Source organism: Durio zibethinus, chromosome 6, assembly GCF_047325235.1.
Source record: "Durio zibethinus cultivar Kanyao isolate XHJ-2024 chromosome 6, ASM4732523v1, whole genome shotgun sequence".
NCBI lineage: Eukaryota > Viridiplantae > Streptophyta > Magnoliopsida > Malvales > Malvaceae > Durio > Durio zibethinus.
This window is the reverse complement of record NC_143167.1, coordinates 19,887,356-19,913,461: the sequence shown is the minus strand read 5'-3', so window position 1 is coordinate 19,913,461 and position 26,106 is coordinate 19,887,356. Positions and strand designations below refer to the sequence as shown.

The 26,106-nt window shown below is 27.7% G+C and overlaps 2 protein-coding genes across 3 annotated transcripts; one reads left to right on the top strand and one right to left on the bottom strand.

Moving 5' to 3' along the window:
• The first annotated feature begins 13,753 nt into the window (after positions 1-13,753).
• LOC111285204 (ALG6, ALG8 glycosyltransferase family) lies at positions 13,754-17,048 on the top strand. Its single transcript, XM_022874520.2, has 4 exons — positions 13,754-14,631; positions 15,233-15,439; positions 15,747-15,984; positions 16,456-17,048. Exons 1-4 carry the CDS (start codon positions 13,894-13,896, stop codon positions 16,860-16,862), a joined length of 1,590 nt encoding a protein of 529 aa, XP_022730255.2. The 5' UTR covers positions 13,754-13,893; the 3' UTR covers positions 16,863-17,048.
• A 146-nt stretch (positions 17,049-17,194) lies between these two features.
• On the bottom strand, positions 17,195-20,625 carry LOC111285205 (Ubiquitin carboxyl-terminal hydrolase family protein). 2 transcript variants are annotated; one of them, XR_002689700.2, is made up of 3 exons: positions 19,002-20,625; positions 17,599-17,664; positions 17,195-17,420 (listed from the first exon to the last, which is right to left on the bottom strand). XR_002689700.2 is itself a non-coding variant. In XM_022874521.2 (2 exons), the coding sequence occupies exon 1, from the start codon at positions 20,533-20,535 to the stop codon at positions 19,051-19,053; it is 1,485 nt and encodes a 494-aa protein (XP_022730256.1). In that variant the 5' UTR covers positions 20,536-20,625; the 3' UTR covers positions 17,195-17,664; positions 19,002-19,050. The 2 variants fall into 2 exon arrangements, 1 of the variants encoding a protein (XP_022730256.1); XM_022874521.2 differs by having other exon boundaries at positions 17,195-17,664.
• Positions 20,626-26,106: the final 5,481 nt, after the last annotated feature.

Below are 26,106 nucleotides of genomic sequence, written 5' to 3'. Positions count from 1 at the left end.
CTCAAATTAGCTAGCACATAAGCCGATATTAGCTAGCACATAAGACCAGATTAGCTAGCACATAAGCCTAGTTTATTTGACACTTGATGAAATTTTAAGCCTAGCTTAGCTGGCTCCCAGTGAAAATTTAAACCCAGTTTATCTGACCCATGATGAAAATTTTAAGCTCAATTTACCTGACACTTGATGAAAATTTTAAGCCTAGTTTATCTGGCCTTTGAGAAAAATTTAAGCCTAATTTATCTAGCTCCTAATAAAAATTTTAAAGCCCAGCTTAGCTAGCACCAGTGAAAATTTAAGCCCAATTTATTTGGCCCATAATAAAAATTTTAAGCCTAATTTAGCTAGCTCCCAATAAAGATTTTAAGCCTAGTTTATCTAGCCCCTAATGAAAATTTAAGCTCAGTTTATCTGGCCCTTGATGAAAATTTTAAGCCTAATTTATTTGGCACCAAAGAAAGAATTTAAACCTAGTTTACCCGACACCCTGTGGAGATTTGAAAGCCCAGCTTAGCTAGTTATCAGTAAAAATTTAAACCCAGTTTACTTGGCTCTCAATAAAGATTTTAAAGCCCAGCTTAATTGGCTCCTAGTGAAAATTTAAACCCAATTTACCTAGCACTTGATGAAGATTTAAGCCTAGTTTGTTAATTCACAAAAAAACCCTTTGCATTTGTATCAATTCCAAAAGATATTTAATCTACATGTACAACATAAGAAAGACATTTGCTTTCACATCTACAAAAATAAAAAGAAAAGAATATTCACATTTGCATCACTTACATCTGCATCACAAAAAAGAACATTCGCATTTGCATCACTCGCATTTGTACTTGCATTCACATCTGCATCACAAAAAAGGATATTCGCATTTGCATCACTCACATTTGCATTCACGTCTACATAAAAAAAGGACATTCATTTTTGTATCACTTGCATCTGTATCACAAAAAAGAACATTTGCATTTGCATTCACATCTATATAAAAAAATGGACATTTGCATTTACATCTACATCTACATCATAAAAAAAAGACATTCGCATTTGCATCCTCATTTGTATAAAAAATATATATATTCGCATTTGCATCACTTACATTTGCACTTGCACATGCATCATAAGAAAGAATTTGCATTCACATCTACATCATATAAAAGACATTTGCATTTGCATCGCTTGTATCTTCATCACAAGAAAGACATTCGCATTTGCATCACTTGCATGTGCACTTGTATAAGACATTTGCATTCGTATCATAAGAAAAAAATTTGCATTTGCATTATAGCATCTACATCTTAAGAAAAGATATTTGTAGGGGCATTTACATGAAAGGAACATTATCATTTACATTGTAAAAAAGTCAAATGTATTTGCATAAAGCATTCACATTCTTGCATTAGCATTGACATTTGCATTGACATTTCCATTAGCATTATTTGATGAGAATAGACATTTGAATCATGATTGCATTTATCAACTTTATAAATATTAAAAAAAAAGAAAAGTAAAAAAGAAAGAGAAAGAAAAAAAAAGCCTATCATGAAAATTGAGAAAAAGAAAAAAAATAGTTTGATATGAGATCAAAATATCAAAAAGGCTTGAAAAGTTGAAAGAAAATGATCTACAAAAAACAAAGAGATTGTTGAAAAAATGAAAAAAAAGGAGATATGATATAAGATAAGACTTATGTCCAGTTAAGCTGGCCCCCAAATATATTTCCAAGGCCATCATGCAAAACATTTTAAATTTTTAAAGTCCCAACGCCTCTATTGTATGAAAAGCATTCCAAGATTTTAAAATTTTTAAGACCTCTGGGCACAAACTCTAAGGCCTCCAGGCATAATTTTTAAGACCTCCGAGTAAAACATTTTAAATTTTTAAAGTTTCAATGCCTTTAATTTATGATGAGCATTCAAAGATTTTGAGATCTTTAAGACCTCCAAGCATAATTTTTAAGACCTCAAGGCAAAACAATTTTAAATTTTTAAAGTTTCAACACCTTTAATATATACGGAGCATTCAAAGATTTTTTAGATCTCCAGGCACAATTTTTGAGACCTCTAGATAAAATAATTTTAAATTTTTAAAGTTTCAATGCGTCTAATATATGATGAGCATTCAAAGATTTTAAAATTTTTAAGACCTCCGGACATAATCTCTAAGACCTTCGAGCATAATTTTTAAGACCTCAAGGTAAAACAATTTTAAATTTTCAAAGTTTCAACATCTTTATTGTATGAGGAGCATTCAAAGATTTTGAAATCTTTAATATATTCGGGCATAATTTCTAAGACTTCTGGGCATAATTTTTAAGACCTTTAGGCAAAATAATTTTAAATTTTTAACGTTTCAACGCCTCTAATATATGAGGAACATTCAAAGATTTTAAAATCTTTAAGACCTTCGGGCATAATCCTTAAGACCTCCAGGTAAAACATTTTTTAAGTTTCAACACCTCTAATGTATAAGATGCATTTAAAGATTTTGAAATCTCTAAAATCTCCAGGCACAATCTTTAATACCTTCGGACATAATCTCTAAGTTCTCTGGGTAGGATTCATAAATCTTCCTAGTTGAATCTATTTTAATTTCAAGATTTGTAAGACCTTAGGGCATGATTTCTTATTTTATTTCGAAAAGTTATTGAGTTTTTGTTTAAATTTGTTTTCAAATGGTCTAATTTATTAATTTACAACAACAAAAAAGTAAAAAAAAAATCAGAAACAAAACAAAACAAAAGAGAAAATTAAAAAAAAAAACTAAAAATAAAAAATAAAGGAAAATAAGAAAATAAGAAGAAAAAAAAGAAGAGGAGCAAAGGTTTTTCTCTTACTTAGAAGTATCATCTAGACAAAATTGTTGTTTATATCTTTGTTTTTTTTTTTATTCTCAGAAATATACAAAAATAGGCAACTATAGACACCAAATTTTATCCAAAATATTTTTCAATATGATTGACCCATGGTTCATTTGTGAACATGGGTCTAGACTATTTACAACTCATAAAAGAGCTCTCAAATTAGTCTATTTAAAGACATAAAGTCAACTCGGATTAAATCCAATCAAACAAAGTTAAAATTACGTAAAACTTAGTCAAAATAGATGGAGCCCCTATTAATTCTCAAAATTCAAAACCTAATTGAAATCAATGAGGTTTAAAATTAAATTAGAGATTTTATGAAACACTAAAATTTTTATGGTACCTAGAAAGGGCAAAATTACCAAAATACCATTATAGAGAGTATTTTCATAATTGGACTTTTTTGAGCTCAGATTTTCATGAAGCTTTTCAAATCTCAATTTTATAATATTTCATGATTTTTGATGCATTTAAAATCACAACAGTCCCGATAAGTGTAAAATTACCAAAATACCCTTATAAATGGTATTTTTGTAATTTGACCTTTCCAAGTTTGGATTTTTGTAAAACTTTTTAGATCTCAATTTCATAATATTTCATGATTTTTGGTGCATTTGAAATCACAGTAGTTCCCAGAAAAGTGTGAAATTACCAAAATAACCTTATTGAGGTATTTTCGTAATTTGACCTTCCTGAGATCTAATTTTCACGAAACTTTTCAGATCTTAATTTCATAATATTTCATGATTTTTGTTGTTTTAAAATCTTGAAAATGAGCATGGGACATTGATTTCTAAGAAAATGACCTAAATATCAAAAACTTTATACTAAGGGCAAAATGATCTTTGTATAGATTTAGATGCTAAATATCCAACCTTTGCAGTAAATAATGTGAACCATGGGATCTTCTTTGAATTTTTATCCAATGGTTAAAGCTTGTTCCTTGAAAAAAGAAGAAAAGAGAAAGCTTTGACCCTCGGATGCTACTTAATCCAAGGGCCTATATTTATCAAGAAGAAAGATTAATTTTTTATAAGGTACGGGAAACATCCAAAAAAAAAAGGCTAGCTTGCTGTTATCTGCAATGAAGGAGGACCAAAAATATCGTAGAGGAAAAAAGGAAAACTTGGCAAAAAAAAAGAAAACTCTTGAAGAAAATGGCAGGGAAAGTAGTCTTCCTGAACTTTTTGGATATTCATATTCTTCCATGAGAGAATAAGAAAAATGGCCCTTTTTTTTCTTTTATTTTGGTATAAGGTTTGTATGAAAACTTGTTTGTTTAGAGAGGCTTAAAGCTTCAAACTTTTGTCGATTCTAGCATGTTCTTGTTTATAGGTTGTTGGTTAAGGATTTAAAGGTTACTGCATTTGTTGTTATGGCTATTTTTTCTTTTTATGCAAAAAGCTTTAAGCTTCATCTTGGCTTCATGCTTGTTGGTCCTTAGTTGCGTAAGGTATGCTTGCTAGAATTTAACCATCTAACAATTGTCTGGTTCTTAGTTTCTTCTTTCCGTTACATGCTCTTTACTCGAAAGGAAGTTTGAATCTACAAATTCTTTTCACATTGTTGGCAAGAGTAATGAAAGGATTGCCTTTTTTTATATATATATAAAAAAGTAATAAGTATGCATGAAAACTAACGTGGGGACCGTATCCTTGGTTTTCTTTAATTTGTCTCGAAAGAAATAAACCCTTACCATCTTTTTGTAGGTAGAATTTTGTAATGAATAAAAATTTATTTTCATGAGCATTGAAAGTCAAACGTGGGGGCCATTGTTGTAAGATTGTTGCACAACATCTTATCCATGTCATGGCGTAAGGAACCATTTTTGTAAGGATGTTGCATTGAATATTTTTTCTTACTTTATTTTTGTTTAGTCAAAAAAGGATAAGTCTAGGAAAGTATTCTACTTAAAATTTTAAATTATAAAGCTTAAAGTTTGTTTCCAATAAAGTTTATTTTCATTATATCTATGCATTTTTTTTTTATGATTGTTCTTTTATGCATTGATCATTTCTTTATCGTTTGAATTCTCATGCTCATTTTAATCTAATCTTTCATACCTAAATCTATATTTGATATATTTTATTTATAATAATAATAATAATAATAATAATAATAATAATGATTTTGAAGAAAGAAGAAATATATATCTATACGTATATATAAATTCATTTTTTAAAAGAATTATAAAAGTGAACTTACCCCAAAAGTCTACCTAAATGTTAGAGACTTTTAAAAAGGTTCAAAAATTCTTAAAATTTAAACCCAAATCTACCCAAAACCCCAAATTTGTTTTAAATTTTTAAGGATTTGTATGAAAATCTTTTATGAAGTAATCTATTCCCGAACGTCGTCTAGACATTGGGGTATTCTGAAATAAATTCATTTTCTTAAAACCATGATTATAAAAATAAAAAATGATAATAATAATAATAGGATGGGATTTTAAATATAAAAAGTCGCACCCAAACTCTGCATAAATGTTAGAGAGTCTAGGTGGTCTTTTTATATTTAAAAACTTAATTCTTAAATTCACATTTGATCTTTATTTGCATATGTTTCATTTTTTAAATTAATGTCCTCGTTCATAATGCATATATATATATATGTATTTGTGTGTGTGTGTGTTTGCTTTAGTTATGGATGTTTAATATTAATTATATTATAATCCATTTTTTTACTACATCAAAAGTTTTCTTAAAAATTTTTAGTTTTAAATAAATAAAATTAAAATAACATTCTATGAAATATAATTGATTGGTACTCTACTTAGATGTTAGAGTGTTATCAATAATTATCATTTACAAATAATATTATTTTATTACTTTTAAAAGGAATGTTTGTAAATCTTAAATGGAAAAGACTATCTTCGAAGTTTACCTTTATGTCGGAGACTTGAAGATATTTCTTTAATTTGAAGATTTTCTTAATGTTCCTAAATAAAAAAAGTTTTAAACTAATCTTATTTCTCACAAAATGAAAGGAATTGTAATTAAATTTTATATAAAAATCATTTTTATCTAAAATTACAAATAGCGCATAATTAACTGGTACCAATTTATAGGCATTGTGGGGGAGCTAATCTTTCCCCACACGTAACCGACTCTCGAACCTGATCTTGTTTTCGTAAACGAAAATCATCTTTTTAAAAAAGCTTTAAACTCACTTTATTATTTTATTAAAACAATAAAATTTTTGAGTAGCCAATCACATCCTAAAAATATTGGTGATGACTCTTTATGTTTTTCATAATTTTTTTTAAATTTTTACATCTAACGATCGAATCTCTGAACCAATACATTACGACACTAGGCTAGGAAAAAATTTTTTTTCACTTTTTTTTATTATCACTTTTTAGATTATTGTTTTTTTTAGCATTTTTTTGTTATTATTCTACTTTATTATTTTTTTATTATTATTTAAAGAAGAAAAATAAAAAATTTTGAAATCATTTTTCATTATTATTATTATTATTATTATTATTATTATTATTTTATAATTTTATAAGGTTTATTTTAAATTTTTTTAATGAAATTTAAAAAAATCATGATTTAGATTTATTGTTATTTACTAATATCATTAATATTAAAAAAAACTAAATATTTATTCTAACAAGAAAATTAAACATGATTAACTAATAATAACAATTAAAAATGATATTTATAAAAATAAATAAATAAATCAAAAAAAGAAAAAAAAATTTTACCTGAACCGAACTGTTAACACTGGTTCAATTGGATCAACAAAAGAGCAGTTTGGTGAGCGGTTCGGTTGAACCAGCTGAGGGCTGGCTGAAGCAAGTTGCCGGGTCAACTTGCATGGATCTCAAGTAAAGTCACAAGCACGCACAAATCTTTCCCTTAAAACAGCATCATTTTGCTTCATTGTTTTTTATATAAAAGTCAACATTTTTTTTAGTTCATTTTATCCTTTCTTTAGAAAAAAAATTTTAGCTCCAAAAATCTTTTTGGCCTCACCAGAATCAAGTGCCATGCTGTTGAGCTGAACACCACCTGAGGTCGCCACCAGTGGTCACCAATGATCGAAAAATGCCAAAATTTACCTAAAATCTCCTTTTGATCTTCTGAGCTCAAATTCACCTTTCTTTTTGCAAGAAACAACCCCGATCAACGTAAATCAGGGTTTAAAGTTTTGGTGCTCTTTTTTTTAAAAAAAAAAAACCAAAATTGATGAATTTTTTTTTATTTTTGTAGGTAGCTCAACCCTGATGGTTCCTCTTTATGGGGAGGACTGTGATTTTTTTTATTTATGTACTATTTTTTTTTTGCTTTTCAATGGGTAGGGGGTTTTGTTTTTTTTTTTTTTACCAACGCAAGGCAACAAAGGAAAGGCAGTTGGTGGGTGGTTAGGTCTCGTGTGCAAAGGTCAATATGGAAGGGCTAGGTTGTTTGGGTGCCAAAGCCTGGGCCTTTAGCTAGATTTGTGGTCGTGTTGCAGGGGCTAAGTATGGAGTCTTGGCTAGGGTGCCTAAAGTCTGGTGCTTTGGTTTTGGATGCGGGTGTTGGTATATGCATGGAAGAGGGTATGTGTTCGAGAGCCTTAAAAAGAGAAGAAGCTGGGTGCTTTATGAGGCTGGGCTCCTGAGATGATGGGTGGAGTAGATGCCTGGCAAGGTATAGGTGCCATGGCAGGGTAACGTCGATGGCTTTGGGTAGTTGGGGTAAGTAAGGTGCAGGGGCTCTAAGTATGGGTTCCATAGGTATGGTGCTGTGCAGAGATAGGTGGGTAGGCTAGTGCCGTACACAGCACCATGCCTAACCTTATCCCTTTTTAAAAAAAAAAAAATTTAATATTACATTTAATTATTAATTTTAACAAAATTTAAAAATGAAATTTCATCCAATAGACCTAGACAAAATTCAATGTCTATAATAGTATTTCACGTTATACCATTTCCTTTGCATCTTTAATCTTCTTTTTCTTTTCTTTTCTTAATTTTTTTCCTTTGTTAATTCTGTAAGACCAATCTTGCAAATATGTGGCTAAGCTTATATGTTCATGAAGGAGAGTCGTGTTAATAATCCTGTGAACTTTAAGTGATCTTTATCTAATGATGAAATTAATTAAGAATCATATTTCTTCCCTCGAAATTGGTACGTTAAATTTGAAAATTAACAAGCCAGAAGCTTTCCATAAAGATCTCGACAAAATAATCCAAAACGTGTAAATCATAGTTAATGTTATAAGATATTATAATCATGTATTAGAGGATAGGATGGAGTAAAGTGACAGCCATTTAGTTGATTTTGATTAGTATGAATACAAATATTTTTTCTGATTAAATATGGTGGGGAAAGAAGCATTAATTTGGTTTAGTAAATCTCCGTTTCAACAATTAGGTTATGTTCGTTTCTATTTTCTTTCATCTTTCATGGCACAATGATAACAACTTTAAGAGTTCAAATGGCAACTAAGATAGTTCAAAAGCTACAACGGTTGAAGGAGGACTTGGAGAGGAGAAAGTACAAGGCAGGTAATTTGGCTGCAATGAATGAAAATAGTATGAAACAACGAAAATTAGAGTAAAGTTAGATAATCCAACATACGGAATTGATTCGATATTACATGTTTTTAAATTCTTGAACAAATTGGAGTCAAGAATTCTTTGCAGTAATAGACATTGATTGTGCTACTGAATAATATTATGCCTTAATTTGATATAATTCCTTTGATCATACATTTTATCTTGCCCTTCAATTTTTAATACAATTCATTTAGAACATGTTTGGTGAATAAGATTACAAATAGAATAAAATAATATAAAATTATAAATAGAATTAGATTAGGTGATGTCTTCCTATAGGATAAGATGCTTGTTATATGTAAAATTAAAATTAAGAAAAAATAATTTTTTTATTAGTCAAAATAAAAAAAAATAATTTCAATTTATAATTTTTATATAAATGTAATTAAAATTTTTTTAACTAAAAAATAGATATTCTATAATAATTTCTATAGATTAGAGTTAAATTTATTTTTTCCTATAATTTATCTTTTAATAAATAATCAATCGTTTTAAAAAATTAAATTACTTTTCAAAAACTTTTTTTTAAATTTAATTTTTATCAAAATTATTTTTTTCATTATTTTTGTTTTCTTTCTTTTTCAATTGTTTTATTTATTTTATAATTTAAATTTAAAATAATTTATATGATTGACAGTTAAAATTAAATTCTTTTTTTATCGCGCTGCGACTTTCTTTGTTTTAAAATAATTAGTGAAATCATTAGGTCCTAAGTACTATAATTTTATCAAATTGACAACATTGCTTTGGATTAAAATAATTCAAGGACATGCTACCTTTGTTTGTCATGGCTATATATTAGCTTAATGCCTATGGTATATACAAAATGTATATATTTTGTTAGGGTGAGAAAAAAATTTAAAAAATCAAAAAATTGATTATAAATTGTAATATTTAGATTGATTTGAATCAATTTTTTTATTTAATTTAATTTAAGTTTGAATATTTTATATTTTAATTTGGATTGATTTTTCTTTTATTTGGTTTGATTTAAGTTTGAATAATTTATATTTTAATTAGGTTCAATTTGATCTTCAGATCGAAAAGTAAAAAATTTTAAAATATATAAATCGAACCAAATTATATAATTTTATTAGTTTTTACATATTTTTTAAATTTTTAAAAAATAAAAATAATTATTTTATATTTAAATCTATTTAAATATATTTAAAAAAATAAAAAACAATTAATTTTAAAATGTTATTAACATAAATAGGTAAAAGGAATAATAAAATTTATATCAATTAACATAAAATGGATTAGAAAAGTTGTAAGACATTAAAAAAGAGCTATTACAATTTTAAAATTAATGAACTGTGAAAATAACCATAAATAATATTATTGTAACATAAAATTTTAATTGATTCTTATTTTTATAAAAATATGAGAAAATAAGTAATAAATAATAAAAAATCAATAACGAAAACATGTGAGAATAAATATAAAATTTATATTATTTGGCATAAAATGGCTAAACGTGTTGCAACACATACTAAGAATAAGTTATGATAATTTTAAACATAATAAAAGATAAAAAACAATTGTAAAAAGATATTATTGTAACATAAATAATTAAGTTAAAAAAATAAAATTTTTTATTTATTTTTGTTACTGAAATATATAAAAAATAGTTAATAAATAATAAAAATATAGGTAGCGTAAAAAGGTGAGAGAACACGTAAAATTAGTATAATTTAATATAAAATAAATAATAAGTGTTGTAACATATTAAAAAATAGTTATAATAGTTCTAAATGTAATAAAATATAAAAAAATCATAAAAAAATATTATTATAAAGTAAATAATTAAGTTGGTACCATAAAATTTTAATTAATTATTATTTTTATAAATATATAAGGAAAATATCTAAAATTTTTAAAAAAATAAATAGATAATATAAACAAATGAGAATAAATGTAAAATTCATATCATTTGACTTGAAATAGGCAAGAATTACCATAACATACTAAGAAAAAGCTATGATAATTTTAAATATAATAGAAGGTAAGATCAATCATAACAAGATATTATTGTAACGTAAATAATTAATCTAATAACATAAAGTTTAGATTAATTATTTTTATAAATATATAAGAAAAATAGATAATAAATAATATAAAAAATTAGTAACATAAACAAATTAGAAGAAATGTAAAATTTGTATTATTTAACATAAAATGGATAAAAAGTGTCATAACATACTAAAAAAAAATTTTGACAATTCTAAACGTAATAAAAGATAAGAACAATTACAAAAATATATTATTGTAACACAAATAATTAAATTGGCAACATAAAATTTTAATTAATTATTACTTTTGTAAACATATAAGGAAAATAGTTAAAAATTAAAAAAATAGGTATTGAAAGTAGGTGAGAAAAACATAAAATTCGTATAATTTGGCTTAAAATATGTAAAAAGTGTCGAACATATTAAGAAAGAGTTATGACAATTTTAAATGTAATTGAAGATAAAAATAATTGTAAGAAAATATTATTTTAACATACATAATTAAGTTGGTAACAAAAACTTTTTAATTCATTTTTACTGCTATAATTATATAAGAAAAATAACTAATAAATAATAAAAAAAATATATAAGTAACGTAAAAAGGTGAGAGGAAATGTAAAATTCATATCCCTTGACGTAAATTAGATAAGAAGTTCCATCACAGACTTAAAAAATAGTTATGATAATTTTAAATATAATTGACGATATTATTATAACGTAAATAATTAAATTAACAAAGTAATTTTGTAATTAATTATTGTTTTGTATATACAATAAAAATAGCTCAAACTTAAAAAAAATAATATAAACATGTAAGAAGAAACATAATATTCATATTATTTAGCTTAAAATGGACAAAAAGTGTTGAAACACACGTTAAGAAAGAGCTATGATAATTTTAAATACAATGGAAAGTAATAACAATCATAAGAAGATATTATTATAACGTAAAAAATAAATTGATAATGTAAAATTTTAATTAATTATTGTTCTTACAAATATATATGAAAAATAGCTAATAAATAATAAAATTTATAGGCGATGTAAAGAGGTGGAAGGAAAAGTAAAATTCATATAATTTAATATAAAATGGATTAAAAGTGTTGTAACATACTAAAAAATGGCTATAACAACTTTAAATGAAATAGAAGATAAGAATGATCATAAGAAAAGTGTTGTAACATAGTAAGAAATGGCTATAACAATTTTAAATGTAATAAAAGATAAGAATAACCATAAGAAAATATTATTATTATTTAAATAATTAAGTTCACAACATAAATTTTAAATTAATTATTTTTTAAATATATAAGAAAAATTATTAATAAATAATAAAAAAAAATAATCACCTAAACAGGTTAAAGAAAATATAAAATTTGTATCATTTAGCATTAAATGGGTAAGTATTGTTAAATATTGAGAAATAATTAACAATTTTAAATATAGTGGAAGAAAAGAACAATCGTAAGAATATGTTAATATAACATAGATAATTAAATCGATAATGTAAAATTTTAATTAATTATTATCTTTATAAATATATATTCATATAATTTAATATAAAATGAGCACATAGTGTTATAACACCTTAAAAAAGATGTGTGATAATTTTAAACGTAATGGAAGACAAGAATATGTATAAATATATATATTTATTTATTTACATAAAATATTAAATTGACAATGTAATATTTAAATTAATTATTTTTTGTAAATTTATAATGCAAATAACTAAAAGAATACTTTTAAGACTAAAAAAAGTATAAAAATAATTGTATTTTAAAATTAAAAGATAAAAATTTATTAAGATAAATGATAAAATTTGTATTAATTATTGTTATAGTATAATGCTATTTGTTAATAATGAAGAAATAACAAAATATTATTTATTATAATTACAAGTGACATAATTATACTTGAATTTTTATTTTAATGTTATTAATTATAAAAATAGATTAAAAAGTACAAAATATTTAATTTATCATATTCTTTTAATTGGTTAGGTAAATAAAATTATTTTTATATTTTTATTTTGACTTATTTACTTATTTACTCATTTTTGTCACTTTTATTTTTTTAAAATTTATATTTTTAATTTCTCATGATATATCATGGATATCATGATATCTTAGTGAGATATATAATTGTAACTTTCGAAAGTGATTCATTTGTTTCATGAAAAATAACTTTGAAAAATAATTTTTATATTTTTTGATATTTGTTCAACAGAAAATCGGTTGATTAACAAAAACTTAGACTATTTTTTCGAAATTTTTTTCCTTTCCAGAAAAAGAAAGATAATTTTCAAAAAAAAAAATAGTTATTTATGGATAGTCCTATTTACTAAGCTCATGTTTACAATTCTACTTAAGTAGGACCTTTGATATAACTTTCTTTAAATTCAAACTTAATTTGACTCGCCCAAAATATTATTTTATTAATAAAAATATTTTTATTTAATTTACTTATAAAAATTAAAATATTAACATTAAAAGTCTTATGATATTTTAATTCTAGGTATTTTTATAGTTCTACTTAAGTAAAACCTTTAACATGTATTTTAAACTTGAATTTGATTTGATTTAATTGAAAATATTATTATATTAATAAAAATATATGTTTTTAATTTGAATTAAAATATTAAAATATTAATATTAAAAGTCTTTTGGTATTTTAATTTTGTATATTATTAAACAACAATATTTTTAATATTTCAATAAAAACAATATTATATTATTATTTTAATAATTAATAATATATTAAAAATATCATTTTATTATTTTGATAATTAATAATAAATAATATAATAATATTATATTTTCATAATATGAATGTTTTAATAATTTCTTAATATTTTTCAATTGAAAATATATAGTTTTATAGGTTATTTATTAATGGATTATATTACTATTTTAAAAATAAATATAAATAATTAGTATTTTGTTATGATTTAATAATAGATACTTTCATTATAAATAATAGTATAAATATTTTTAAATATTTTAATAATAAATATTACTATTTTAATATTATTATATTAATAAAATTACTATTTTAAATATTTTGAAATATTAATATAAGTAATAATAAATAGTTTTGTTTTAAGTTTTTTATATTAATATATATTTAAATACTGAATACTATTATTAAAATAATTAATAATTTTAATAATAAATAATTTTTAATATTTTAATAATTATGCAAATATTATTTTAAAAATTCTAAAAATCAATCAAATAGTATAAAATATTTTTTATTGATTCGTTCAAATAATAAAAAGTTTCTACTTTTTTTTTAAATATAAAAATGTTTCTTAAAAGACATTTTGTGAATGTCGAGTTATGTGGAACAAAAGGAGCCTAAGCAGAGACAAACCCTTGAAACTAGTTAATGAGTTTTATAGTTAATGTTGCCGTTACTCTGTTGTCTAATCTGAAATATCCTCTTCTTTTTGCTTGCATTGCAATTGTTGAATGGAAGAGCAAGAGAGTCCAAAAACGCCCGTAGCCATAGCACAGCTTGTGTGGTTTTTCGGCATAGCCTCAACCATAAAGCTGTTACTAATCCCATCCTACCACAGCACAGACTTGGAAGTCCATCGTCACTGGCTGGCCATTACCCACTCTCTTCCTCTCAGTCAATGGTACTCCGATGAGACGAGTGAATGGACCCTTGATTACCCTCCCTTCTTTGCCTACTTGGAACGCTTCCTCTCCGCTTTTGCTCATCTTATTGACCCACAGATCGTCCATCTCCATGATGGCCTCAATTACAAAGCCAATTCTGCCATCTATTTTCAGAGGATTTCAGTGATCGTCTCAGATTTATTTCTCTTATATGGGGTTTACAGATCGACTCAAACTTTGGCTTCTTTCAAGAGAAATTTGATATGGGTTTTGGTGATTTCGTCTCCGGGACTCATAATCGTGGACCATTTGCATTTTCAGTACAATGGATTTTTGTTTGGCTGGTTGTTATTGTCAATCTCATTTTTAGCACAAGGAAGAGATGTGATGGGTGGCTTTCTGTTTGCTGTGTTGTTGTGTTTTAAGCATTTGTTTGCAGTGGCGGCTCCTGTTTATTTTGTTTACTTGTTGAGGCATTACTGTTGGGGTGGGGTGGTTCGGGGTTTTACTCGGCTTTCTGTTATGGGAGCTGTTGTTGTGGCAGTTTTCGCAGCAGCATATGGGCCGTTTGTTTATCATGGGCAGGTAATTCATCCCTTGATTTACTTTGATTTGTTCTTCTGGCTTATTCTGCAGTGAGTTTCTGTTTTAACCATATTATTTGGCCCTTTTTCTTCTCTTGATCTGTTACTTAGCTGATACCATTGTTTCTGTCTTTTCTTGTTTCTTTCATTTCTGATGGATAGAGTGGATGAGGACTAAACTTACTGCATTTAACTGGGCGAAAAAACAAAAAAAAACAAAACCTCACTTCATTTTATATGCACGAGTTGCCTTTATTTTTGGAATTTTGCAGAATTATCGAATAGCAAAATATTGGAATGAGGTTGATATCAAAACTGATAACTAGGCTTCACAGATTTAACTAAATTTAGTTATATGTGATCTTGGTGAAATGAGAAGCTTGTGGTGCTGTAGTTTCTGGTTTTTAACCACTACCCTACTATCTCTACCTCCTGCCCTGGTTGCCCTTGTATCCTCCTCTTCTCATTCGTAGAAGGGCATATTTTTAGCAAATTTTTTGATTTCGATTATTAGTCATGCTGAAAGTACGAATGTGTGAAGCCATTAAATTACATTGACCTATTATACATGGTGCATTAAGTATACAACAAATACCTTGCAGATACCACAAGTCATCCGCCGCATGTTTCCTTTTGGCAGGGGACTCTGCCATGCTTATTGGGCTCCAAACTTTTGGGTTTTCTATATTATGTTAGATAAAGGGATTGCTTTCTTTCTGAGGAAGTTTGGCTTCAATGTCCTGGCACCAGCAGCTTCATTCACTGGTGGACTAGTTGGTGATGCATCCCCATTTGTTATATTACCTCAGGTAAGGCTACTCAGTAAACATAGTAGGGTGGATCTTAGACATATTTGTCAATCAATTGATCCTAGGTCTATCCAAGTAGTTCATTAGTCAAGACTGATCTATTCATTCAAACCCCCCCAATCCCAAATCTCTTATCCCTTTGATAATCATGTCAGCTCAGAGGAGAGGCCTTGGCTACAAGTTGGATGGTTAGATATCAACAAGGATGCTTGGTGATATTTAACAATTGATGAGATGCCATTTCCTTTCTGTCTGAGGTTAATGTACTAAGTAATTGGTGTTATATTTGATCTCTATGCAATGGCAGATAACTCCAATGGCAACCTTCATAATGGTCCTGCTTGCCTTATCTCCCTGTCTTTTCAAAACTTGGAGGGATCCCAGACCAAGGCTGATTGCCAGATCAATTGCCTATGCATTCACATGTGGTTTCTTATTTGGGTGGCATGTTCATGAGAAAGCATCACTGCACTTTGTCATCCCCCTCGCTATTGTTGCAGTGGAAAGTTTGGAGGATGCAAAGCATTACTTCTTGCTATCTATAGGTAATGCTTCTCCTTTTCTCTGTTATCTGTTGGTTGATTATTGAACTTGTACAGATATTACACTTACAGAGCCTGCTTTATGATCAGTGTTTTGCTTGGCTTCATGCTACCCATTTTGTACCATAGATGAATAGATCTGCTTCTATGATTTCAGCTACTACCTAGTTTATTTTAGTTATTACACTGCTTTCAGTCACATTTCGTCATAATTTTTATTATCAGATGAATAACCTGAAATAAATTTGTATATTAAAACTCTCTATTAGGTAGATTGAACAGAAGTTGCTCTTAAATTATAAGACTGATGGTGAAAAATGTTATCATGGTTGGATATTTCCATGACAACTTCAGTTTAATACCTAAAGTTGAATTGTGTAGGGCATCAAAATTAAAATATTGAGATGCAGTTTATCACTTATTAGCATGAAATTTAAAAAATGACATGGATATTGTTCTGTATATGCCATGCAGTGTCTTGCTACTCACTCTTTCCCCTTCTACACGAAGCCCAAGAATACCCAATAAAAGTGTTGCTGTTGCTGCTACATTCTATCCTAATGTGGTTCTGTTTTTCTGCACAATTCACCAAGAATGTATCAATGAAGGCCGGTTTACAGGCTGATAAGAAGGCCGCACAATTTGGCTTGAAAGGAAGTTCCAGAAGTGCTGCTGAGAAAGGAGGGTTTGTGCTTGATTGGGTTGCAAAGAGTTACCTGTTTGGTGTTTTGATTGTTGAGATATGGGGTCATTTTTTGCATCCTTACCTTCTTGGAGATAAGTTTCCCTTTGTACCACTTATGTTGATCTCAATATATTGTGCATTAGGGATTTTGCACTCTTGGATTTGGCAACTGAAACGGATCATGATATTGGCCTGACTTGGTACTCCCTTAGGTTGCTTCTTTTGATTCTAGGTTTATTCCTCACACTCTTGAGTAAACAAAATTTCTACTTCCCGATGAGTATAGAGAAGACAATTCTTGCTTTTACATGTGCTATTGTAGATTCTAGTTTGTTTCTCACACTTAACTATTTATTTATTATTATCATTATTATTTTTCAAATCTTTCATCTATACAATAATTGGGCATGTCCCTAATTGGATACTTACTCTAATTGAGGAGGAATTCCTGACTGAGCAAAATAATGCTCAACCAAATGGAGACGACGATAAGTTAAAAATAAGGAACAGAGTTAACAAAAAGGGAGCTGAACAACACTAAATCTATATTTACTAGCAGCACCCACACATTACAACATCATAATCTCAAGTTAAGAAACATGAAACCAAGACAATTACTACCAGCATCCTCACATTAAAACTTGAATTCTGATAGGAAAAGCTTTAGTTGGTCTTTATACAAAGATAAGTTACTGCTACCTTGTTGTGTCTCTTTTTCTAAAAGCTGGTACCAGAGATAATTGATATCAAACCCCTTTAAGAAAAAAGAATCCAGAAGTCAAAATCCACCAAAAGACCACCAATAGCATCCAAAACAAAAGAGAATGGTGGCAGCGGCAACTAATTGGTTCTATGAGGTGCACAGGTCATAAAATCTTTTAGAGCTGAAAACCAAGAAAATATTGGACATGAACAGGGAGATTTTAATATACCACATTCTTCCCCTTATGTTCTTTAATTTCCCCTTTCTGTGCCTTGCAATAGGTTTTCCCTCTTACCTAAAAAATATATAAAAGGTAAACAGAAAAAATCATTAGTATGCTGTATGCTACAAACCACTATTCCAAGAAAAAAGTATGGCAAGAAACAAAACTGAGATATATTTAGCACAAGCAGGCATCAGCAACTAGAACAGACTAGAGTTCGTCAAAGTATGGCTAGATTATGTGCCACCGAAGTTCAAGATTTAAACCAATTAGCGAATGAATCATCATAATATAATTATAAAAATGAATATATTGTATTAAGGAGTTTAACCCAAAACAAAAAAGCATCCTAATCGAAAAGCTTGACAACATGCAAGAGAATGGGGAGTCTATTCCATTAACAATAAAGACAATCAAGTTTAAAAATGAACAAATATATTGCACATGTTTTTCAACTATAAGCATGGATAGTTGCTAAAGAAAAAGGGGGAAAACTATCAACTATAAGAACAGGGAACGTAAGAAGGCCAAGATTTATCATGTTTAGCAGATTTTATAAGGTACTTGGATTCATCACACACACGGCACTTCACCTAAATTTTTGTTAACAGTCTACATTGTTGGATAGAAATAAGCTCCAAAATGGCAGCTGAAGTAGCATAAATTCATTAATAATAATAAAATCTGGTTTATTTCTCAATAATAATAATTTAAGAAAAAAAAACCTCAGATTTAGTACACATTGAAATCAATAATGTTAGATGTCTCCCTCATAGAAAGCAGATGATAAATTGTTATTATACCATGTCAAAACATAACATGTTTGCATATGTGGGAGACAAACACCAAAAAAAGTGCTAGCATAAATTGAACCAAGAAAGAATAAAAACAGTAGAAGAATGACTAGCTGAAATCTGTCATTGGACCTATACAAAACCGTTATGCATAAAACCTCATCAACTGGCTAATAAAATTCAACACAATAGATGCTAACGACAATTGAACCATGGTACATTTGGACTCTTGAAAGTCTAGTTATTTTCATTATCTCATTAAAATAGAGCTGAAGTGGATTGCAACACTTCATTAACATGTAATTTCCCATGGTAGAAATACCTTAGAAAGACACATGCATGGAGTTAAAATGGGTATAAAGACGAAAAGCCAATAAAATCTTAAACCTGATTGATTTTAAGACAATATGCTTCTAACCAAATTAATAATACAAAGATAGCCTCAGCCCTCAATACTTCAACCCAGCCATTTAAACAGACAGCATCAATTTTTCTGTCCCGTCACTCATTTGAATACTAACAAAAACCTTGGTTTGTGCCTCAAACTGGTCATTCTTTCCCCTCTTTTTCTTTCCGAAATTTATATCAGGAGAAGAATCAGATCAATAAGCTAACCTGTCCATGTTGTTCAAGCAGCAAACCAGGCCCAAAAGTGAATAGAATTCTATTCTGGCAATGACCTCCTGCTTCTCTGACGTAAATTTGACGACCTCTGTTGTGATTTCCAATGGACATTACTAGAACCATTTGGCAGAATTTTGGTTTTAGTCACACAATGATGTTTTCCCTTTGTGCTTTCACCTTTACCATCAGGCAAATGTGCTTTCAAGTCTACATTCTTCCTCTTATTTGTTCCTCTTCTACTAACTACTGCAGTTTCACGAGCATCTTTCCGGCTGCCCTCATATCCATACTCTTCAACAGTACTGTCACCATCCTCAATATCTGAACCAGACAAGGCATCTGACAGCTCATTGTTCTCGTCCTCACTATCATCACCACTACCACCACCTTCCCTTTTGGGTGCACCACTGGTTGCCTTCTTTTCTTGATCGTTTCCACTAGGATTAGAAAGGTGTTCCCTGACAGTGTGCATAAGATGAATATATTGATTCCTAATATTCATTAATGGATTACTCTCGATCAACAACCCCCTCTTATAGGCCTCCTTCAAAACCACCGTATAAGTTCCAGTCTTACAGGATAAGTAAAAAATGTGCGGATGGTGAAGCAAAACTCTCTTAAACCTTGACCTTATGCCCAAATACTCCCCAACACACAAAACATCATCCCTCCCTGCCTTTTTTGCAACAGAAAGATTTAAAATCTCATGTAGAACAGCAGCTGCCCACTTGTCAGATTCATCTGTTTTTGGTGGAAGATGAAGAGCGTTCTCATATGGCGAAACATAAGGCAATTTCTGCCAATCGTCCCACCACTTTTTCTCCTTTTTATCCATCTCAAATCCCTTTGAAATCTTCACAGGAAATGCTATAGGCATCCCCTTGGAATACACTGATCCTCCCTCCATGTTCTTCTTTTCCAGAACTGAAACTGCCAGTTCATCACTCCAACAAACCAGCTCCAATTGACCAGAGTCCTCGGACCCAACAAGACGAAAATAATCGGGAAAACATGGGACGAGAGTTTTCAAGTAATTTTGAGGAAGACCCAGATCCCATTTCAGTATATCAAGAATCCTGATGGGTATTTTGTTCATTCTTGATATCATAAGCAGTTTCAGAAGTCTGTCAGCTACTAGTTGCTTGTAAGAATCACTCTGGTAAACCAAATGCTCTTCGGCATCAATATCGAGCACTTCTGGAGTCAGCTTGATATGGGGGTGGATTCCGATTCCACCGGGGAGGAATTCCTGGAAGACTGAAGGGTATTTGCGGATGAATTCGATGGGTCGGGAAGGGATCCTGAGGGAGTCTTTGTGCTGGGAGATTATAGAGATAGGAAGGGACTTTGATGGTTCCAATTTGATGAGGTTCTTAACATTTAGGAGCGGCCGAAGGTTCTTTTCTCGCTCCACTGCATGGTCTAGGCCACGGTCTCTCACGAATTTGATGGTTGTGGCGGCGCTGTCCCTGAAGGTTCTGCAGCCGCTGTAGCGCCTGTGCACAACATGTTTTGGAAACTTCATCGGCGGCGTTGCGCAAATGAGATGCTGAGCAAGGGTTTTGAAAGGGTTTTGTTAATTCTCAAATTTTATGTTTTAACCAACACGACAATATAACCGGCGATAAAGGTGTTCCCTAAAAATTATCATTTTACATATGTAAAAAGAGTTTGGATCGAAAAAAGTATTTTGAATTTCTGAAAAAACATAGTAATAAATAAAAATATAAAAATGCATAAAATAATAAAAAAAATTAAAGATATATAAAGATCATATACTATTTTCTTTTTCAAAACACAATTAGAGTTGACAATCCAACTCATACTTGTTGGATTTCAATTCGACTCGATTCGATCTTATAAGATCAATTTTTTTTTAAATCGAATTTTAGGTTAGGTTGGGTTGGGTATTCTTGAAAAAAAGTCGGAATCAAGTTTTATGCAAACTTGCTTGAACTCGATATATATATGTATATATATATATATATTTTAAAATATTTAAATTTATTTAATTTTATATATTTTTTAAAAAATAATATTTTATATTACAAATTTTATATTAAATAATATTTTCTATAAACAATTATATTTTATAAAATTTTATATTAAATAATTTTTTATATAAAAAATTATATTTTAATGTCAGGTTCGAGTATAAAAATTATATTTTAATGTTAGGTTTGAGTATTAAGCTTATAAAGTCAAATTAAGTTTAGGGTAAGCAAAAACCCTTCCCAACCCAATTTATTATCATCCCTAAACACAATGTTTCACTGCTTAAAGTGTTTTCTTGTGATGCAGACTTTTTGCTTCAAATTTTTAAAAAATTTAAACAAAAAAAAGGTTTGTCTGAAATTTTTATTAATTGGTATTATGAAAAGGGGAATTCTGTTTACATCCCATTTATTACTCTATAAACTCAACTTCTAAATACACCCCAAATTCAATTTTCAATTTTCTATTTCTACTAAATACACCTCATTCCTCACGTTTCTATTTTTCATTCTTACCTTTCCTCTCTTTTTCTTTCCACTTTCTGAAATCAAGCTTTTAAAAAATGAATATTTGAAAAGCTTTGAGGCTTTTCAAAACAAAGATATTTGAGAAGTTTTAAAGATTCTCGAATATTCATTTTTAAGAAGACTTAAAGTTTTTTGGATATCTATTTTCGATAAGACTAAAAGCTTATTGGAGATTCATATCGAGAAGACCACAGAAGCTTTCAATCTTCTCAAAAATCTATTTTCGATAAGCTCGATTTCACTTTTAATTACTAAAAAACCTAATCATGCGCTTATGAACCCATTTACTTGATCATGTGTGCGAATGGAATTGAAATTGGTGTTCTCAACATGCTTGGCATAACTTGTTCTTTTTCTTAGCCTTCAAAAAATCGAGAACACCATTTTCTAATTTTCTAGTTGTGTATGGGCAAATTAAGGTTCTTGGTTTTCTAGTCCCAAGAAAAAAAATACTTTTATACCCATGTATGCTTAAGCATTAACATGTCTCTTCCATTCACACATATAATCAAGTAAGAATGGCCACATCCATAACTCATCTGTGTGCATGCATTCTAGTCCGAACTTGAATACTTTATAAAACATTGACCTTAACAATGTCATCAACAGATTGGTAAATCCGGTAATAAGAACCTATAATATTTTAGCTACCAATCTTTACTATTGAATTTATCAATCTATTGAGAACATTGTCAGTGGCACATCCAATTTTCCCGTGCCAGGCATTGATAAAAAGATTGATTTATTTTATTTTTGAAAAAGCATTATGATTCTTGGAAATGAATTTTTTTACAATTATATTGTGTTCTCGAAAAATTCATTTTTGAGAATCATATTTTTTTCTCGAAAATGAATTACCGAAAATATAATATAAATTTCGAAAATCCATTTTCGAGATAAACGAAGGTGGTTTGAGGTGTATAAGCTATTGAAGGTATTTTTGTCATTTACTAAAGGTTAAAATTGGTATTTGCAATGTGGATATTTTTGAAAAAAAAAATTTAGTGGTATATAGAGAATATTTTTTGATGTATTTAGAACACCCCTTATGAAAAAAATTATTATTTAAAAGAAATAGTAAATTATAAAATTAATTAAAAGGAAATTGCTATTAGTCTTTTGATCTTATTTTTTAAAGGTGAAATTTTAAGTTTTCTTATTTTCCATTAACAGCAAATTCAATCTTAAATAAGGGTGATAACGGATAAGATCGAGATAAAGTTTTGTTTGATTTGACTTTAATTCAAATTTTTAACATTTACATCTGATTTTGACCTAATCCAATATCAAAATATTATTTTTTCCTACTTGATCCGATTTGCATATTCATAAATATTATCCGATTTGATTCTAAATTAATTTAATAATTTTAATTTAGTTAATATTTATAAAATATTATTTTTTAATATAAATTATATCTTAATTATAAATAAATATAATATTTTTATTAAGTTGATACCTTAAAATAAAATATTAAATAATAACTTTATTAATATAACATATATATAAATATAAAATTAAGTAAATAAAAAAATATTTTTTATATATACTAAGATCCAGTTGGGATGGTGCAACTTAAAATCTAATTTTGATCCAAACTTGATGTTAGGAATAATAGCTCGACTCACCTCTAACCCAACCTCCAATCTCAAAAAAGATTCAACCCTATCGAATCGAGATGAATTCGTCCAATTTATTTTCCCATCCCTAGTCCCAATCAACAAATTCTCACTTCCTTCCTTTTTTATGCTTTACATTCTTTTTAACTTTTCCTCTAGGCACACCTAGAGTCTCCGTTCCAAGCCTTTGTTACTTTTTTTGTTTTTTTCCCTATTTAATCCTCCACAAATCTTGTCTATCTTAGTGATCGTGAGAAAGTTTCTTTTGTTAAAGCTCTCGAAACTATAATTTCTTCTCTATTTTTTGGCTCGATTTATGTTTTTCCTTTTTATTATGTGTTTTAATGACAAATTTATTATTATGCATTTAATTTAAGCTAATCATAATGGTTTTTGGTGAGAATTTGAAATCAATACTAATTAATATCTTTGTTATGCTTTTTTGTTAGGTGTTTAATTTTATTGCTTAAAGGGATATGATATATATATATATATATATATGTATATGTTATTGAGATTGAGATTGAGAAGAAAACAGTTTAAATCAAATTGCAAAGAATCCATAATTGAGAAATAAAAAGTTTGAGTCAACCCCAAATCTTGAAATAAAAAATTTACCTTTTTCATATAAAGTCTAAAAATAAGAGAAATTGTGATAGGAAACTTTCTATTTTAGAGTAGTATTTTTAGGTGACAATGAGAAGTGTTTTAGCAAAAGAAAATAAGATAAAAGAAAAAAATTGAAAAGAGGTAAGAAAATTCTTACAATTCACATGAGGAAGGAGTTTTAGTTCAAACACTCAAATATGTATTATTTTTTCTTTTATTATCTTCTAATAATATATATAAAAAAAATTTTACTTCAAAATTTTCAATATGTTGTTAAGGAACTAGATTTTTCAAATCTGTATAAGATGTTAAAAACTATTTTAACACCTTTATGCTGAGATGTTAGAAATTAACAATGTCATTAGAGGTAAAATCTTTTTAGTAGAACATATAGCTTGATCATTATAAGTGGTGATAGTTTTAGGAAAATAACAATTTGAGAGACATATATAGAACAACCTTCAAATTACTTCATTTGGTTGCCTTGTGTGTGTCTTTCATGTTAAGCATAAAAGTAGCTATTTTTTTTACCATAATTAAGTTGCCTTTCCATTCTTAGCGAATGCTAATTTTTATTTATACATATAGTATTTATATACTCAAATCGAATTATCATCCCAAACAAGTTAAATATAAAATACTTTTTTCCTAATCATTCCTTGTAGATTTTCCTTGATTGATTGTTGAAGTTATTTAAATAAATAAATAAATTTTATTTTTTTAATAAATTCCATGTAATTTTCCATAATGTTCAAGAATTTTAGGTTATCATTTTTAGCTTATGATTAGCTCCTATTGTTTCTTATTTCTTGGTTTATATGCATGAATGGGTTGCCTTAATAAAGAAAAAAATATTAAACTTTGATGATTCTTTTAATGCTTTCGTTGCAAATTGCTAGGTTTCCTTTTAATTTTATATATGTATAATATACATCTGTTTTGCTTGCAACTTTATGCCTTGTGTACAAAAATAATTTCTCTTATTTTTAATCACATCATTCTTATTTAATTTTTTAGCTTTACTTCATTTGTAACTTTTGACTAACTCATGTTATTTATTTGTTTTAATGAATCTTAATTCATGTTAAAAAACTGAAAGAACCATCATAAAGGCCCTTATTCTAATTTCTTAAGAATTTATTTATGGACTAATCGCTTTTATAATTACTTTGTAACATGTCAATATGATAGCAACCCATAAGAAATTGCACAAATGAAATAAAGCTTAAGCTAATAGATAACTAGAGATATTTGGCATTTAAGTCTTTAAAATGACATCAATTGTTTCATACATATGCTATACATAGTAATATATTAAATCATAAATAATGGTTACAATTGTCTTTTTAAAGTATTACATGTATTTGCACACATTGAAGAAGTTATCAAACATAGTTTTATCCTACATTAATTATTGCTAATGTCTTAGTGATCAAATCATGTAGGTGATGCATGGGTTTAAGTTTAAAATCTTACTTTAACATCTAAAAGTTACTTAGATAGGTCATTTATGTAGTTTGATATAAATATTTATACAAAATAAATCAAACTAGAGTGTTAAAAATCTTTCTTTTGCTATAATTATAATGTACAAATATTTATGCTCCATGTACATGTAATTATGAAACATGTACATATGTTGTAATTACAATGTACATATATATATATATTTATATGGTATGTTATAGATTTGTGTATATAACTATAGATTATTTTGTGTTTATATAATTAATTCATATATAAATACAATGTACATATATTTATACTTAATATATATGCATTTATGAGTCATGTACATATGTTATAGTTTTTAACTACATGGCTACATGCTACTTTGTGCATGATATTAAGTTACAATTTAGGCTAAGGGTTCTTAGTTTAATGTTTTATATTTGTTCATATATATTTAATTCATATATTTTTCATATAATTAAACTTATCCCTTCGTATAATTAATTTAATTGTGGCTAAATATATCATTATTAACATATTTATTAACAACAAATAAACTTTAATCTTTGCAAAAAACTAACATTGATGTCTTGACAATTCAAAATGAGTGATTCAAGTGGTAGCAAAAGATTTATTGATGGTAACCTTGTCATTGATAATGATAACTCTATAAAATTATGTAAGAGGATGAACAGTTATATGATGTTGAATAAAAATAGTACTTTTGAAGAATTAATGCAAGATTTTAACTTGTGCTGTTTGAAGGACGAAAAATTAAAAAAAATCTTATTACTGATAAAAAGTTTTATGTTTTTAGTACTTTTTTATATTGCTTTTCACAGTTACTTGTACCCAATCCCTTAACTCATGATGTAAAAACTTTAATAATTTGTA

Excerpts from the sequence above, each read along its gene's own strand:
- LOC111285204 (XM_022874520.2), top strand. The coding sequence starts at position 13,894 with ATGGAAGAGCAAGAGAGTCCAAAAACGCCCGTAGCCATAGCACAGCTT. Across the intron at positions 15,440-15,746 it reads CATTTGTTATATTACCTCAG|ATAACTCCAATGGCAACCTT; the intron begins GTAAGGCTACTC and ends ATGCAATGGCAG. Across the intron at positions 15,985-16,455 it reads TTACTTCTTGCTATCTATAG|TGTCTTGCTACTCACTCTTT; the intron begins GTAATGCTTCTC and ends TATGCCATGCAG.
- LOC111285205 (XM_022874521.2), bottom strand. The coding sequence starts at position 20,535 with ATGAAGTTTCCAAAACATGTTGTGCACAGGCGCTACAGCGGCTGCAGA.